Below are 16,478 nucleotides of genomic sequence, written 5' to 3' on the forward strand. Positions count from 1 at the left end.
AAACTTCTTCTAATGCCACTTCTTCAAAATAGACTCGCCCAGGCTGTGGTATTTTGTGGAAGAGCCACAATCAAGGGGCCAAAGAGCCGCATGTGGCTCGCGAGCCGCAGTTTGCCGACCACGGGTTTAGAAAAATTGTCTATACAGATGGAAAGGGAACTGCCGAGGGTACAGATGGAATAAAGCATGTGGCTGAGGAAGCTCTCAGCTGCTCTGGGTGTTAGAGATAGGGGGCCACAATGAAAGGTCTAGGACAGTGAAACAAGAAAGCATCAGAGGTGATGGCTTGTTGTCCATAAAAAGGCATAACGATAACAGAGTTGTGGCTGGGAAGTGGCCCAGCCAGAGCCAGTACTTCTCAGTCCCCCTTTGCAGGCAGGTGGGGTCCTGTGTCCAGTTCTTACCAACAGACTGTGAACCAAGGCTTTTGAGAAGTGGGAGGACCTCGCCCACAGGTTAGTTCCCTCCTTTCTGCTGGCTGGGAGGGCACGGAGCAGAGCAGCCGGGGGAGCTACATGTTAAAGGTGGACAGAGCCCCAGGTTTAAATGGCTACTGAGAATTCCTTGCTGAAATGAACATCCAAGCTGGACTGTTACGTGAGGAAAAAAATACAATTCTATATTTCTTTCACCACTGCATTTTTGTTGTATATTATAATTTTAGCAGCTTACCCTACCCCAGAGCAAGTCCATGGGAATAATAGTTCCAGAATTAGGTAGGTATCAGTCACAGTGCCATGGCTGCCATCTGTGGCAGAGCCAGTGCCCTGGTTAGTGGTGATGGGTGATATTACAATGATCTGCAAGTGAAGAGGAGGACTACCATTTTATGAAAGTCTGTGCAAGATACTCACAAGGGACTCCCAGAAGGATTTGGGAAGAAACTGAAGGATAGGAAGGATGGATGTTCTCATGTAGTAGATTGGAGCAGAGCCAGAGAAATACTATTTTGAATTTTTATTGTGACCCATTGGCAAATGTGACTTATTCTGTGTGAATGTTAGTCATCAGCTGTGTTGTCAGTATGTATGACTTTAGTAGTGATCCCCTTCCACTTTTGATAGGCCAAGAAATCAGATAAATTATAAACTTGCTAGAAATATGCATGAAGTTTAAATTAAATATAACCTGGGTAGGAGACTGAGATAGCCAAAGACTGAAGTGCATAAAAGTTGATGTGAAAACTATATTAAAAAGTTGTTTGATGGCCTATTTTGCTTACTTTGTTTTCTTTCCCAAGAGCATACCTAATGCCTAGTAGGTACCTGGCACAAAACAGATACTAAAAAATATTAGAAGAATTAATGAATTGGGCTAACTTACAAGCAATACTGTAATTTCCATTTTTCCTACTTGGTAATAAATGTCTTTTGAAAGTGGTTACAGTGCAATGGTTGTCATATTTCAATCTTGGAATACTTTACCCACTATATTTTTCATGACTAGAGAAATGTGATAAATGCATTAATTTAATATAAATAAAAGATTCCTCAAATGGAATCTTAAAATCATTTAAATACCCAAATTAACTTATTTCCTAAGAAAATACACTCTTACAATTAGGCAAGTTCTTTTGATGATTATGGAGTCATCTGTGATGTAAAACCATAGTATCTAAAATTACATTCTAGGTTATATAGTGCATAGAAGAGATTATCTTACTTAACAAGCCAGCACTTGTTTTATTATTACTCAAAATCCATAAGGCTTTCATAAAGCCTTAGCATTTCAGAAACCCAGACAGTCATGTGATGGTGTTCTTAGCTTTACTCTCTCAAAGGAATTAGAGGATATTTTAAGCCTGAGTGAATGCTGTAAAATGAATATACCCATAGGCTAAATTTACTATCAAAAGACCATGCTCCATTTAATAGGTATGCATTTACCTACCCATATGCCAAGAGAAAAATTGGCCTCATTTCATGATCTTTTAACATTTTTTTTAACAAAACAGGTTCCATGATTCACATTCTTAGACAATTTTTATGAAACTGATTTAGATTCCCAGGACAAACAAATAAAGCAAACAAAAGTTAACTACAACTATAAAACAATCTTTAGGATTTCCATAACAGAAACTGAGAGCAATGCATAGGCCCCAAATATATAGGAAGGAGACTAACATGTTCTGGTGGGAGACATGTAGCTATAGATACTAGCAGCAGTGGCATAGTAATTAAAAAATATTTTTCTTAAATTGTATCTTTATAAAACTTATTCTTTCTATGCTATGACTAGTGTGATATTATAACAGCAATATCAACAACCATATATGTTAAGTGACATAACTACTAAATGATACTTGTATGGTGAAAATAAAAATTATGGGATATGTTAATTTGATAAATATTACTTAGGGCTTATTATAAACAAAGCCCTTGGACAGGAAATCATCATAAATCCTGGTGTGAAGGCATCCCTACAAGAAGCTTTCATGGTTGGAATTAATAAAAGAAGACCAAAAAGACTAAGAGTAACAATGTTTGACCCAACATATAACTGCTATTTTATTATATACTAGAGGCCCAGTGCATGATTGAATCATGCACGTGTAGGGTCCCCTACACGCTTTCGCTTTTCGCAGTGGAGCTGGGTGCCTGTTGCTGGTGCCAGAGCAGACAGGCACCCAGCTCCCACGCTTTTGATGGTCCACGGCCGCTGAGGGGGGCCGCTGATCTGCGCCTCTCAACAGCAGGGTAGCCCCCCTCAGTGGCAGCGGATCCATGCCTCTCAATGGCCGGATAGGCCACCCCGAGTCCCGCCCCCCAGCCTCCCGCCGCCCAATCGTGGGCGTAGCGGAGTGATGGTAATTTACATGTTACTCTATTATTAGATAGGACTAGAGGCCCGCTGCACGAAATTCATGCACTGGAGGGGGGGGCGGGTGTTCCTCGGCCCGGCCTGTACCGTCTCACAGTCCAGGATCCCTCTTGCAGTCCAGGCGGTGGGAGAGGTTCCTGCCACTGCTGCTATGCTCACCAGCAGTGAGCGCGGCTTCTGGCTGAGCAGCACTCCCACTATGGGAGCGCACTGACCACCAGGGGGCAGCTCCTGCATTGAGCATCTAGCCTCTGGGGGTCAGTGCATGTCATAGCGACCGGTCATTCTGCCATTCGGTTGATTTGCATATTAGAGTTTTATTATATAGGACTATTCATTTGCCTTGTATGAATGAACTATCTTCAGTTCTAAAGGAATGCCTTCCACAGGTCATGTATATGCTTTGTGCACTGTACTTTCTATTGCAACATATCTGTGTAATGGTTTACATAACATCTGCCTCTGCTATTTGACTATAACAACCCATAGGGGCTGAAATTGTCTTGTTTATCATCACATTCTCAGGACCTAGTACCCCGAGTTTGGTTAAACAAACAGACTTTTACTTAAAAGTTTCTTAGTTTTAAGATTCAAACAAGTAACTCTGGACTGCAAACAGCAGTTCATAACATAAAATAGCCTATTTTGTTACAGTTGTTTTCAACAACTTTCCAACATCTCTTAATTTCAGACTCTTGGAATCATAAAGCAATTAATGTTGGTCTCTAAGAAAAAAAGAAAAATTACATATGCATAATGATTTCAATTATAACCACACTAAGTAAATCCAGAGGATAAAATGCTAAAATATGCTTTACTGGGAAAAAAATCTTTGCTGAGTCTCAAAAGAAATAAACACTGATGAATTTCAGACCACCCAAAGAGAACTTTATTTTTTGACCATTATGAGTTATTCACTCAAGTCAACTCACCCCAAACATTTATTCTACACCATGTTTTGGAGACCACAGAGAGACCTTCTAATATAGAATTTTTTTTTAGAAATAGTAGAGTTGAAAAGATTTCTCCTATTTCATTAACATTATGCAATAATTTGGTTACTTCATAATGATTTCCCCCATTAAAAACAAAAAGGAACAAAATGTGAGAAATCAAAAAGAAAAACTCCCTCTTTTATCGAACCCAGATGGTTCAGCTATGGGATTTTTCCCAGGGCTGTGCCAAGTTAGAAGCATGCTTGAAAATAAGCTAGTTGAAGTTCAATTCAAAGTGAAGAGAGACCATGGCTGAAAACAGCTTTTTGTTTTTTTATTTTTTAAAGATGGGGCATGTGTTGGGGGTGAATATGTGAGGCTGCGATTGATTTGGGCTTCTTCAACTTTGGGGAACTTCTTCCCCCATGGCCCATTTAAGAATGCCTCCACTTTCTCCAGCTCCTCAGGACTCAGCAACTTGGGAGTTAATTTTCAGATACTAAACTCACAGCAACATGGTTTACCTGCAGTTTCCAGGTACCACTGCCAAAGACCTCCCAGAAGAGCCTGCTGTTTTGAAGAAAGCCTCACATAACATAGATGTACTTGGTCTTACAATGGGGCAGATTGTAACCAGAAATATGGTCATAATATTGCCTTGGTCTTCCCCAGTGCCCTCAAATCACAGAAGCCCCATGTATCTCACCTCAACCTTGGTAGTTTGAGGAACTTGAGAGAAGGAAAAGGTGCAAAAATGTTTAAAATCTAGAAGATAATTAATTTTTTAAAAAGTGTTGAAAAGGCAGTGTAAAACACAGGAACTGCTTATGGGCATAGTTGCCAGGAGCAGAATTTAGGAAGGAATGACTTCTCCATCCAAAATAACTCTCTCCATCCATGCTGGCTGAGAATTCACATTTTCCTAAAATTAATTTTTATTGAATTTATTGGGGTGACACTGGTTAATAAAATTATGTAGGTTTCAGGTGTACAATTCTATAATGCATCATCATCATCTGTACATTGTATCATGTGTTCACCACCCCAAGTCAAGTCTTTCTCCATCACCATTATACCTTCTTCTACTGGCCCCTCCACCCCTTTTTCCTCTGGTAACTACCATACTGTTGTCTATGTCTATGAGTTCTTTTTTCTTTGCTTAATCCCTTCACCTTTTTCACCCAGCCCCTAACACCCCTCCCCTCTGAAAGCTGTCAGTCTGTTCTCTGTATCGGTACTGGTTTTGGACTGACTTATTTTACTTAGCATAATACTCTTCAGGTTCGTCCATGCTGTTGCAAAAAGTAAGAGTTCCTTCTATTTTTATGGATGAGGAGTATTCTATTGTGTAAATGTATCACAGCTTTTTTATCCACTCATCTACTGATGGGCAGTTGGGCTGCTTCCAAATCTTGGCTATTGTAAATATTGCTGTAATGAACATAGGGGTGCATATATTCTTTCAAATTAGTGTTTTGGGTTTCTTCATATATATTCCCGGAAGTTCACTTTTTATATTGTTTAAAGTCCTATTGATTTACAGGGGATAATAAATATAAGAGGCACAGGTCCCTTTTCATAATAATACCACATAGCATTTCTCCAGATGTTAGCATGATAAAGCGCCTACCCTGATAGAAAGAACTAAACTGGGCTAAATGGACATCCTAGTGGTCATCCAAGTTTCCATGCTAAACTGTCATCCTACCTTCTTTTTTCCCTTAGTGTTCACAAAGTCTTGGCCCATTATGTTGCCTACTTGAGGTATTCACCAGGGCTGGAACCACTTCTTAGGCACCAAGATCCTCCTGTGCCCAATCTATCATGACATAGTCAATTCCATCTTGCTATTTTCACAAGTGAACCAACCTAGTCACTAAAAGGTACGCTCCTCATACTCTGGTTTCTCTTCAGATCACATAAATCTTTCGCCTTTTAAAAGGTATGCTCCTTTCTCCAGGTGACTGACAAGGTTATATGACTAACATAGTAAATGAAAAATTTCATTCTCTAGCTCAGATACCACTCTCTATGTACAAGTTGTAGCATATTTAAATATGCAATAATCATTCAGATAGTAAGAACCAGCCTTTATAAACCACATGATAAAACATAGCCTTCTTGAGAAGCAAAGATTAGTAGGAAATAACTATAGGAGGAATCAATCACTGTCATGATTGGAATGAGCCTGTGTTACTAAATTATTTTCCTTCAAAAGCATGTGCAGTCAAGCTCACATAGAGAACTGAGGTTCACATTGGGGTGAGTGCAGAGAGGCGAGTGATGGAACACAGGACACTTGGGGTAAGGAAGGGCTGGCCGAGTGCCAGAGTGCAGGACAGCATGAAGGCCCTGGGTAAACACAGGGAGGAGAACAAAGGCTGGAGAGAGACGCAGAAAGCAAGATGGATGATTCTCAAGAGAAACTTCACTGAAGCAGAACTTAGGATATGGCCAGCCCTACAACAGGGAAAACTAGGATGAAGTCCATCTGCATACATAAACTTATATTTAAAAAGCACAATGTGGTGGTCATTACACTTTTCACAATAAAATAGGATACCCGTTAATGATTTTCACCTTGATTTTTGCTAAGAATTACTTGGGGATTAAAAAAATTTATATAGATTCCTAGGCCCCATCATCACAATGTGCAGAGAGAGGGCAGTGAGGGGGGTTCAAAGCTCCATGAGTTTTTGATGTGTAACCACCGTTGAGAACATGCACAACAAAAGTCTTGCTACTTACTTGAACTGTGGTCTATAGACCAGCAGCACTGGCATCACCTGGGAGCTTGTTAGAAATGCAAAATCTCAAACCCAGGCCATGCCAACTAAATCAGAATCTGCATTTTAACAAATCTCAGGGGCATTTCTATGCCCCTTAAAGTGAGAGGAACACTGCAGTGGGAGGCTACTCTATGCACGTTCTGGTGGCATCAGGCAGAGAAAGGTGGGATCATTCATAAAGGGAACGTCAGAAGAGGCTTGAGTTTGGAGAAAAGATGATGAACTCAGTTTTGTGTGGTAATTTGTTAAGTGTAAAAAGTTAAAATGCACCCTTATTTTCAAAACACCGTTTAGGCACATCATCATTAAAACAAAACAAACAAACAAAACTCCACCCAAACTAAAAGCTAAAAAGACAGAAGCTGGGCCTTTAGTCCAGTTTTCAGAGGCACCGTTTATGTCTAGCAATCGAGCAGACAAAAGCTTGGAGCTAACTACTCAGGAAAGGGAAGCCTTCAGGCTCTTCCACCTGGAGGAAGTTCCATGAGGACGGTCCCTGACGTCTACCCTCTCTCCCTTCCCAAGGAGGAAGTGCCCTTAGACTGTTCCCTAAGAGCAAGTCTAAATCTGCCTCCTACAGAGAGAAGGTAAGAAGGGTGATTACTAGGCTGATGTTATATTCAAACACGGTTAATAACAAAAACTTCCCCAGTTGGCGTCCATAATTTATTTTGCCAATCTTCTCAAGAAGGATATAACAATAAAACCGAAGTGTTAGGTCTTCATTTAAAAGATGGCTGTTGGAAACCTTTGGAGGTTAAAGTAATATTTTAAAATGAAACCACTAGACTTAATCTATTTCTGAGTTTTCAAAACCTTTTGAAAATAACTTTTCATTTTACTAGTAGTTGGATTTGTGGTGTTTTTTGTTTTTTTAAGAATCAATCTATATTCTGATAGCCAACAGCAAGACAACATTTCATATATTTATATAATTCAATATATTTTAAATATTTTATAGCTTTAAAAAAGAACTTCACCTTCTTGCAATTCTATTACATTTCTGAAGTAACATCTCATGAGCTTTTAAAAATTACATGAGGTTTTGGGAAAGATTTTAGTTTTCTTATTTAGCTAAAATCTTCAGGAACAGCCCTAGCTTTTATATTTTTAGGGGGCCCTTTCGTAGTGTGATGGCAATATGGCTGACAATCTGATTATTACAGCTGTAGCTGGTAAAGCATTATATTTCTAAAATTACATAGTGGAAAGATGATGTATGTAGCTGAACATTCCAAAGGTAGATCCTGGATTGTGTAAAAGAGAAGATTTTCCTGCATGAATAATGTAACCTTTAGCCAAAAAGGAAAAAGATCTGCTATGCCTTTTATTATTATAAAACATTCTATTTTTAAATAAAAAAATTAGGTAGTCTAGTATTTAATGTCAAATTTACCATTGTTTGCTTAACCCCTCTCTTGTTTCACGTTTTGTCAGACCTTTTTTCTACTCTTCTCTCTATCTCAGCTATTTCCAGTGTTTAACTTATTAGACGTGTTCAAGGGGAACACCTCTTAGATACTGTAATTCTCCCAATTTTGTTTATATTTTTATCTCTACCTTTTTATTCAGCCTACTTTTCTTTACAAATTCCTTTAATTTTGATATTTTTCTTGCTTTGCGAGTTTAATGTTTCATTTTTCACTTCCTTTTCAAAATAAAGGCTTATAAATCTATCATATCCAAGAATCTAATCAATATTAGATTCATATTCAAGAATCTAATCTAAACGTATCACTACCATTTTAATATTTTAATTCATCTGGTATTACATTTTTATATTTTTTCTTGTATTCAATTATTATTTCTCCCTTTTGGAACTTATTGGGGGTTTTCTTCAAAGTAGTGTGAGTTTGTGGTTATTTCTGAACAGATTAGGGGGAGGCAGAACACTGGCTGCCTCTGAACACAGCTCTTCCTGCGGGGAGGGTGGTGGCGGTTGAGTTTTTCTTCGGTTGCTGTAGCTTTTATGATTTTAAGCTGTTCCATCACTAGGGATTAGGGTGGAGGTGGCTAGGCCTCCCTCCAATTTATTACTTAACAACATTTCCTTTCATGGAAACAACGGTTTCTGTCCCTGTTTTTTAAAAATCTATTTCCATTGGCACGATAGTTGGTAAAATTTTTCCTAGATGTTAGCAAATGCCTGACTTAGCCTCATAGGTTTAAATGTTACCGTGAGAATTTTTTTTTCCTTTATGTCTGTTTTCCAAAGTACTTGCCTTGGAAGCTAGAAAAGGACAAGACAGCTGTGGTTGGTCAGCTACATCTTGGCATGAAAGTTGTGAGGATGCTTTCAATTTACTTCATAAAGGTAAAGGGGTACGCTAATTCACATGCTAAAATTATAGAAGAAACTGTGTTGGGCATTCCTTTAAAGCTCCCCAATTCTACAACCTTATTCAAGTTTAACACTTGTTTTCTAAAGTGGATCCACTGTAACTAATGATCCTGAGATGGTCATGAAGAAATTGTGTTTAGAAAACATAAGGTAGAGTATCTCACTTGATAATAACAACACTATCAATTATTTCAGCAGCTAAGTTACATACTGATATGTATTACATATAAAATAAGTAAACCTGACACATCAAAAATTAAGCTTACAAAGAATATTCATCACCTACTTTAAGTAAATATAAGGACATTTATTTACTTCATTAAAGGATAATGAACTGTTCCAAGTAATTTTATTTACTGCTCAAAGTGAAAATTGTGATTTTTATCAAAACCTGATTTACAAACAACTATAACTCAAGACAAGATACACATGTATTCATTGTTTGTCAGCTAAAATGAAAATTTGAAATTATTGTCAAAGATTGAAAAATGATATAAATTACCATTAAACCTATCTCTTATTTAAAATCAATGTTAATGATAAAATAAGTCTTACTTGGTATCACATAATAATTCAACCAAAGTATCCCACTAACAAAGTCAATTTGGAAATCTGGATGAAGACGGTAGACTGAATATACACATTTAATTGCATCCCCACCACAAATCTCATGAAAACAACAGTAAACTGATATTTTTAAAAGACCCACGTTCAGAAGGATATAGAAGAGAACATCAAATTTGTGGAGCTAGGAAGGAAATGGATGAGCAGTAAATGATCTAGGAGGCCTGAGAAAACTGAATATTAGCCAATAGTGGGAAAAACTGCAAACCTAACTTAGACTGCAAAACTCCCCCAAAAAGGCTCAAGAATTGGTGGCACAACTCTTGGCCAAAAAGGGCAAAAAATAGAAAGAATGGCTGTCAGGAAAAAAAAAAAAAAAAAGAAGAAGAAGAAGAATAAGAAAAAAGAAAAAGATGGCTGTCAGTCTGCTTAAGGAGCAGGTAGGCCGCTAGATGCCCTCCTATTTTCGCTGCCTGATGGTACCCCTCTTTCCTGCAGCCCAACTCTGAGGCTTATTCTCTGGAAAGAGTGAATCAAAGGTTCTCTGGATTTGCAAATCTCTAGCAGTTTAGAGTAGGGCTAATAGGAACTAAGTAAAAGCTTATAAATTGAATACTTAGAGCCCCCACCAGAACGTAGCAACTACTAAGTCATCTTTATTAGAAGGAAGGCAACTGATGATGTACATGTGAAAAATTAAGAAATAGCAAAAGTATAAGCATGTTAATTAGATATGGGAATACATACACTAAAGGAATCGGATAAAAGAGTTGGAAGTAGTTGTCACTGGAGATGAGGAGAGGGTAGGAAACTGCTGTTTTTCATAATAAGCCTTGAAAAATTTTTGATTTTAAAATTATAAAGAAATACAACCTTAATAAAAATAAAAACTAAGGCCCTAACCAGTTTGGCTCAATGGATAGAGCGTCAGCCTTTGGACTGAAAGGTCCCAGGTTCGATTCCGGTCAAGGGCATGTACCTTGGTTTCGAGCACATCCTCAGTGGGAGGTGTGCAGGAGGCAGCTGATCGATGTTTCTCTTTCATCGATGTTTCTAACCCTCTATCCCTCTCCCTTCCTCTCTGTAAAAAATCAATAAAATATATTTAAAAAATATATATAAAAAAATAAAAAAATAAAAACTAAGAATATCTGAATGGAAAATTAACAGATAAGTATGTTGCCTGACAAAACCAATTTTCAAAAAAAATATTTTAAATTCCACCTTAATCAGTGGGTTAATCCTTACAATACCTACATTATTACAATCCTTGAACCAAGTGAATATTTTTAATTCCAAATATGAAAAGATTCCTAAGGAACACTTTTTGACAATAAAGAGAAGTTCTTCAGTGTGTTTTTTTCTCCACCCTAAAACTAGTAAGCAACTTCAGATTTTAACAATTGATAAGAACCAGTTTGTGGTATGTTTGTTCATTTTCATATCACCCAAATACTCAGCCAAAAATTAGGTCACTTTCAAAACCCAAGTCAATAGGGTTTTAGAGGGCCATTTCTAGCCCTTTAAAGGAGTAATCTCCCAAGTTTTCCCTGCTCTTTGTTCTTGCTCACAGTAAATCTCAGGACCAAATGTCTGATTTTGATTTTTATGTACTGTTAGACAATCTTTTCATTGCCACTTTCTTCAACATTCTTAGAATAAAAACACTGGTTTCCTAGAAAAGCTACAGCAATTACACACCACTTGGAAGTAAACACACTATTTTCAAGTCACGAAATGGTATAAGCTTGAAAAAATTTGCAAAACCATACTAATTCTTCAGTAAGTTTACATTTCAATTACTGCAAGACTGAAAGACTTTAAGTAGGCCATATCAGCCACACTATACAGGAAATTATATCCTAGGAAAGCTCTCTTTTAAAAATAGGCAAAGGAAGAAAGGAAGGTTGCCAAAATATACAGCACTTTCCATGTGTTTTGATTTGAACACAGCCATCTGTTTTATCAGGTGCAATCTACTATTTGAAGGATTACAGGGAATGGTAGTAGTTACGGTGGGAAAAAGTAAATTAATAAAAAATGTCACTTTCTGAAAATAATTTTGAAGCAGATATCAGTGTAATTTAGGTTAATAACCAAATACCTCAAAGAAAGAGGGCTTTGGGATAAGTGGGACTAGAATGTATACTCCTTACCCCAGCAGCAAAGCTGAGAAACTAGACCAATCTACTTAAGAAGTATACATGCTCTTGTAAACACAATTTAGTGTTTGATATAGACTTAAAAGTCTACTCTTATTCCTTTTCTTATTTATTCATTCATTCAAAAAATATTGAGTGCCTACCATATACCACGCACTGTTCTAGGTAGGGAACTATAGCAATTAACAAAACAACAAAACTCGCTATGGTGGGGAAGACAAACAAAACCAAATAAATAACATAATAACAGATAGTATAAGAGGCTATCTGTACTAATAATAAAGCCTATGTGGTCATCACGCCGTCACAATCCATCACCAGGAGGCTGCATGCACAACGGGCGCACACGGGTGGATGGGGCTGCGTGCGCGGCAAGGCGCACACAGGTGGGCGGGACTTGATGCTGTGTGCGTAGTGCGGAGGTGGGATCCCCGGCTCCAGCCTACCTCTTTGGGGCAATCCGTTGAGGAGCCCTGGATGGGTGGGTGGGGCCTACCTCTTTGGGGAGATTGATTGCACAGCTCCCGCACTGTGAGAGGGCACAGGCCAGGCTGGGGAACCGCCCCCACCCCCAGTGCATAAATTTCGTGCACCGGGCCTCTAGTTAAAAATAAAATAGGGAAATTTTAAGAAGGTTAATTTTGCTAAAAAATGATAAGACAAAGCAAATTTGGATGGGGATCACCATACAGGAAAACTTTATGAGAACAGACTGCTGTTAAAACTGTTGTAATTGAAGGTTAAATTGGATAACTAAGTTTAGGTGAAACTCAGCAAGAAAATTTTTGCCAGAAATAACTTTAGGTTGGAAATACTTAAAGAACTGCCAAGACTTTACAGAACTTTCAAAGACTTCCAATTTCATTTTCAACCATTTTGATAATATTTCATTTAGTTGCTTATGGGTCCTGCTCTAGAACTGGTTAAGCTGCCTCATTGCCCTTCTTGGAAAATACTCATTTGGTTGTGGCCCCTGAAGACTTGCTGTGGAATTAATCAGAAGCACATTCACTGACTGGCTGTGAAAGCTATTTCAACTTTTTTTGTGAAGCTAGGATCCTCACCTAATTTTCTAAAGGTAGCATGGTAGAAAAGAAAGAATAAAATATTAGAAACAGAAGATATCCATTCCTTCTTTAATGATCCAGGTGACCCTGGGAAAGTTAATTCACTGCTCTGAGCCTATAATATTGGAATATTTTCCTGCCTACTTTATAGAGTTGTAGTGAGGACCAGTGAAATATCGTGGTCTGAAGAATAATATCTCCCTCCCTCAAAAGGTCCACATCCGACCCTGAAATGTGTGAATATGATAGGTTACACGTAAAGGAGAATTCAGTTGCTGATGGAATTCAGGTTGCTAATCAGCTGACCTTGAGTTGGGGATAGGATCTTAGATTACTCAGGTGAGCCCACTGTAATCACCAGAGTCTTTATAAGTGGAAAAGGGAGGCAGAAGAGAGAACCAGAGAGTCACAGTGTGAGGTCTCAGCTCAACGTTTCTCACTTTGAAGATGGAGGAATAGAGCCTTAAGCCAAAGAATGTGGGCAGCCTGTAGAAGCTTGAAAAGGTAAGTAAACAGATTTTCCACTAGAGCCTCCAGGAGGAATGCAGCCCTGTTGATCCATTTCAGATTTCTGACCTACTGTAAGAAAATGAATTTGAGTTAATTTTGAAATTGGTAGGGAATTTATATAAATGTAAGAGCTTAGTAGTGACACTATTCATAATAGATAAAAGGTAAAAATAATCCAGATGTCCATCAATGGATGAATGGAGAAACAATGTTGTATATGCATACAGTGGAATATCATTCAGCCATAAAAGGAATAAAATACTAATACATGCATGCTGTAATGTGGATGAATCTTGAAAACAGGCTAAGTGAAAGAAGCCAGACACAAAAAGGTCACATATGATTCCATTAATATAAAATATTCAGAATACAAATTGGTGATTACAATTGTCAGTAATGATAAGGTATCTGCATTTTTAAATCAATTAGGAAGTAACAGAACACCTATGAAAGAAGGAAAAGGTTTGAGGCTGAAGAAATATACTAGTATTCTCAGTGTACCTATACATTTATAAGGCTAAAAAAATAGACAACCCCCAACCGCTTAATTATATTGGAACTTACAGACTAAGTGAGTAAGAGACATGCAATTATTCATTTGGGAATCAGATTTATTTAAATGCCAATTGACAGTGCACTATTTTTTATACCCTACTTTAGAATTCTACTGAAAATTAGTTTAAAAACAGACTAATTTTCAGTACTCCACATTTATATCACATTTTTAACCCAAAACATTATGCCAGCCGTTTCTAAAATAATAACAATTTTTCTAGTCTTGTATATAATGGATACATTAAAATAAAATTAATCACTCATAAAACTATACTTACATATTCCTTCACATTTTTTGATTTCACAGCTTTGTATGAATAATATGCAGGATACAGCATTCCAAACACCAACCTACAAGTAAAAAGTATGAGAAGACTAATCAAACAATGCTTTCAACAGCTCATGAAAATATCAACAAAAAAGTAGAAAGTACATGGAAAACACATGACAGTGTATATGTGTATGAAAGCAAACTTGTGTATAAACTAAATTACTCAGAAATGCAAAAGAAATATAGACTTTTAAGAAACAACAACAAAAAGTGATTTTAATATTTCCAGATACAGTTTCACGGAAAAAAAGATTTTTTAAACATCGCCATTTAAACCATTTTTTTTCTTTTCTTGAATATTTTTATTGATTTTCAGAAAGAAAGGAAGGGAGAGATAGAAACATCGATCACCTGTACCCTGTATGCCCCCTACCAGGCATCAAGCCCGAAACCTGAGCATGTGCCCTGACTGGGAACCAAACCAGCAACCTTTTGGTGCCAGGGATGATGCACAACCAAACAAGCCACACAGGCCAAAGCCAAAACATTTTTTTATCAAAAAAATATTCTGTGGTTCTTTCAAGAACATTTGGAAAATGCAGAAAATGGAAAGAAAAAAGAAAACATTGTTCCAACCCTACTAGTCAGAGATAATCATAGACAGAACTTTAGTGTTTGCAAAATCCTACTTTTATATGTGTAGTATACTTTAAAAATAACACACATACACACACACAATTTGTGACAATGAAAAAGTGACCCTTCACTTCTAATTATAATGACAGTGTTTGGAAACAATACTTAACATATTTATTACAATATGCACTAAAATAACTCTCTTTAAGCATTTATAAAATTACTAAATCACAAACAGGACTTATTTTAATGCCTTCTGTTAAGATTATTTCACCAAATCTCAGATCCAAGAGATGTGTACATATCTATATACATAAAAGGCTAATGTGCTAAGTGTCCCTCCGACTGTCTCACCAGTCGCTATGATGCACACTGACCACCAGGGGGCAGAAGCTCAATGCAGGAGCTGCCGTGACGCGCACTGGCCAGCACCACAAACCTGGTGCCCACAAACCAACACTCAGCTTCACCCAAGTGGGACACAGGCTCCGCCACCACCCCAGAGCGACACCTCACCAAATTACAGCCAATGCTGCCAAGACCCCATGGTGCAAAATGCAGCCCACAGCCCAGCCCAGCCCAGCCTGGAAATGGTCACTGTGAGCACCAGGTAATGACGCCCAGCTTCCTCTTCCTAGTGACTAGCCTCCTTGGAGTTTCTTCAGCCCAGGAACACAACTTGCTTTCTAGCCAGGTACAAACATTTTACACTTTAACCAAATGTCTGTGAAACATTTTCACGTGCTTCGTCTCATTTGATCCTTACAGAAGTCCTGGAGTAGGTAGATAGGAGACTCGGTAGAATCCTATTTTCTTTTCATTAGCTGGAAAACGGAGATTTAGAAAGTTTAGAAATTTGACCTGACTGAAAATAAGAAATGGTGGACCTTGAAAATGACTTCAGGTTTTCTCACTGCACAGAATATAGTCAAACACTGCTGCAGTTAAATATTTTACCCTTTGTTCTCCCTGCGTGATCATGATCTACAATAATAATCTGCTTCATGTTGATATTTACTGCTGTGTTGCTGACAATTACCTGAAAGAGAAGTTGGGCTGCTTCACAGGGCTGGAAAAGCTACATCAGAAAGCAGGTCTAATTAAGCAAATTTATCTATATACATAAAAGGTTAAGTTGACTCATGCATGCACGATACATATAAAGCTCTCGCTGGCGCCAATTACATGTGTGTTTCGATCTGTCATTGTCGATCGTGAATTTGGTTGACACTTCTATTATAGAGAAAGGGTGAATAGCGATATTAAAATATTTCTTCTAATTAATTTCCTTTCAATGTGCACAAATCTGTGCACTGGGCCTCTAGTATACATATAATGAAAGAACAGACACAGAAATGGCATGACAGAATATATATGGTTTATAAGAGGCATTTTCACATGTTACCTCATGGAACTTTTTGTCTTTAAATATTCTACTGTATTCATCATTACATTCTACATTGAGATTCCCATTGTTTATTTAAACAACTAGAGGCCCGGTGAATGAAATTCGTGCACGGGGTGTGTGTGTGTGTGTGTGTGTCCCTCAGCCCAGCCTGCACCCTCTCCAATCTGGGACCCCTTGAGGGATGTGCCTGATTGATGCCTAACTGTTCCCCTGCCAGCCTGGTCACCCCTAACTGCCCTCCCCTGCAGGCCTGGTCACCCCTAACTGCCCTCCCCTGCAGGCCTGGTTCCCCCAACTTCCCTCCTCTGCTGGCCTGGTCCCCCCCAACTGCCCTCCCTTGCAGGCCTGGTCCCTCTCAACTGCCCTCTCCTGCTGGCCTGATCGCCCACAACTGCCTTCCCTTGCTGGCCATCTTGTGTG

General features: G+C 38.2%; 1 protein-coding gene across 1 annotated transcript in view; it reads right to left on the reverse strand.

Moving 5' to 3' along the window:
• REEP3 (receptor accessory protein 3) overlaps nt 1–16,478 on the reverse strand; it is an 82,827-nt gene that overhangs the window by 30,582 nt on the left and 35,767 nt on the right. The window contains exon 2 of the mRNA XM_079793553.1: nt 14,022–14,094. Coding sequence (XP_079649679.1) covers nt 14,022–14,094 — 73 coding nt within the window. The remainder of the gene's footprint in view (nt 1–14,021; nt 14,095–16,478) is intronic.

This window comes from Cnephaeus nilssonii (genome assembly GCF_951640355.1).
Source record: "Cnephaeus nilssonii genome assembly, chromosome: 16".
Taxonomy (NCBI): domain Eukaryota; kingdom Metazoa; phylum Chordata; class Mammalia; order Chiroptera; family Vespertilionidae; genus Cnephaeus; species Cnephaeus nilssonii.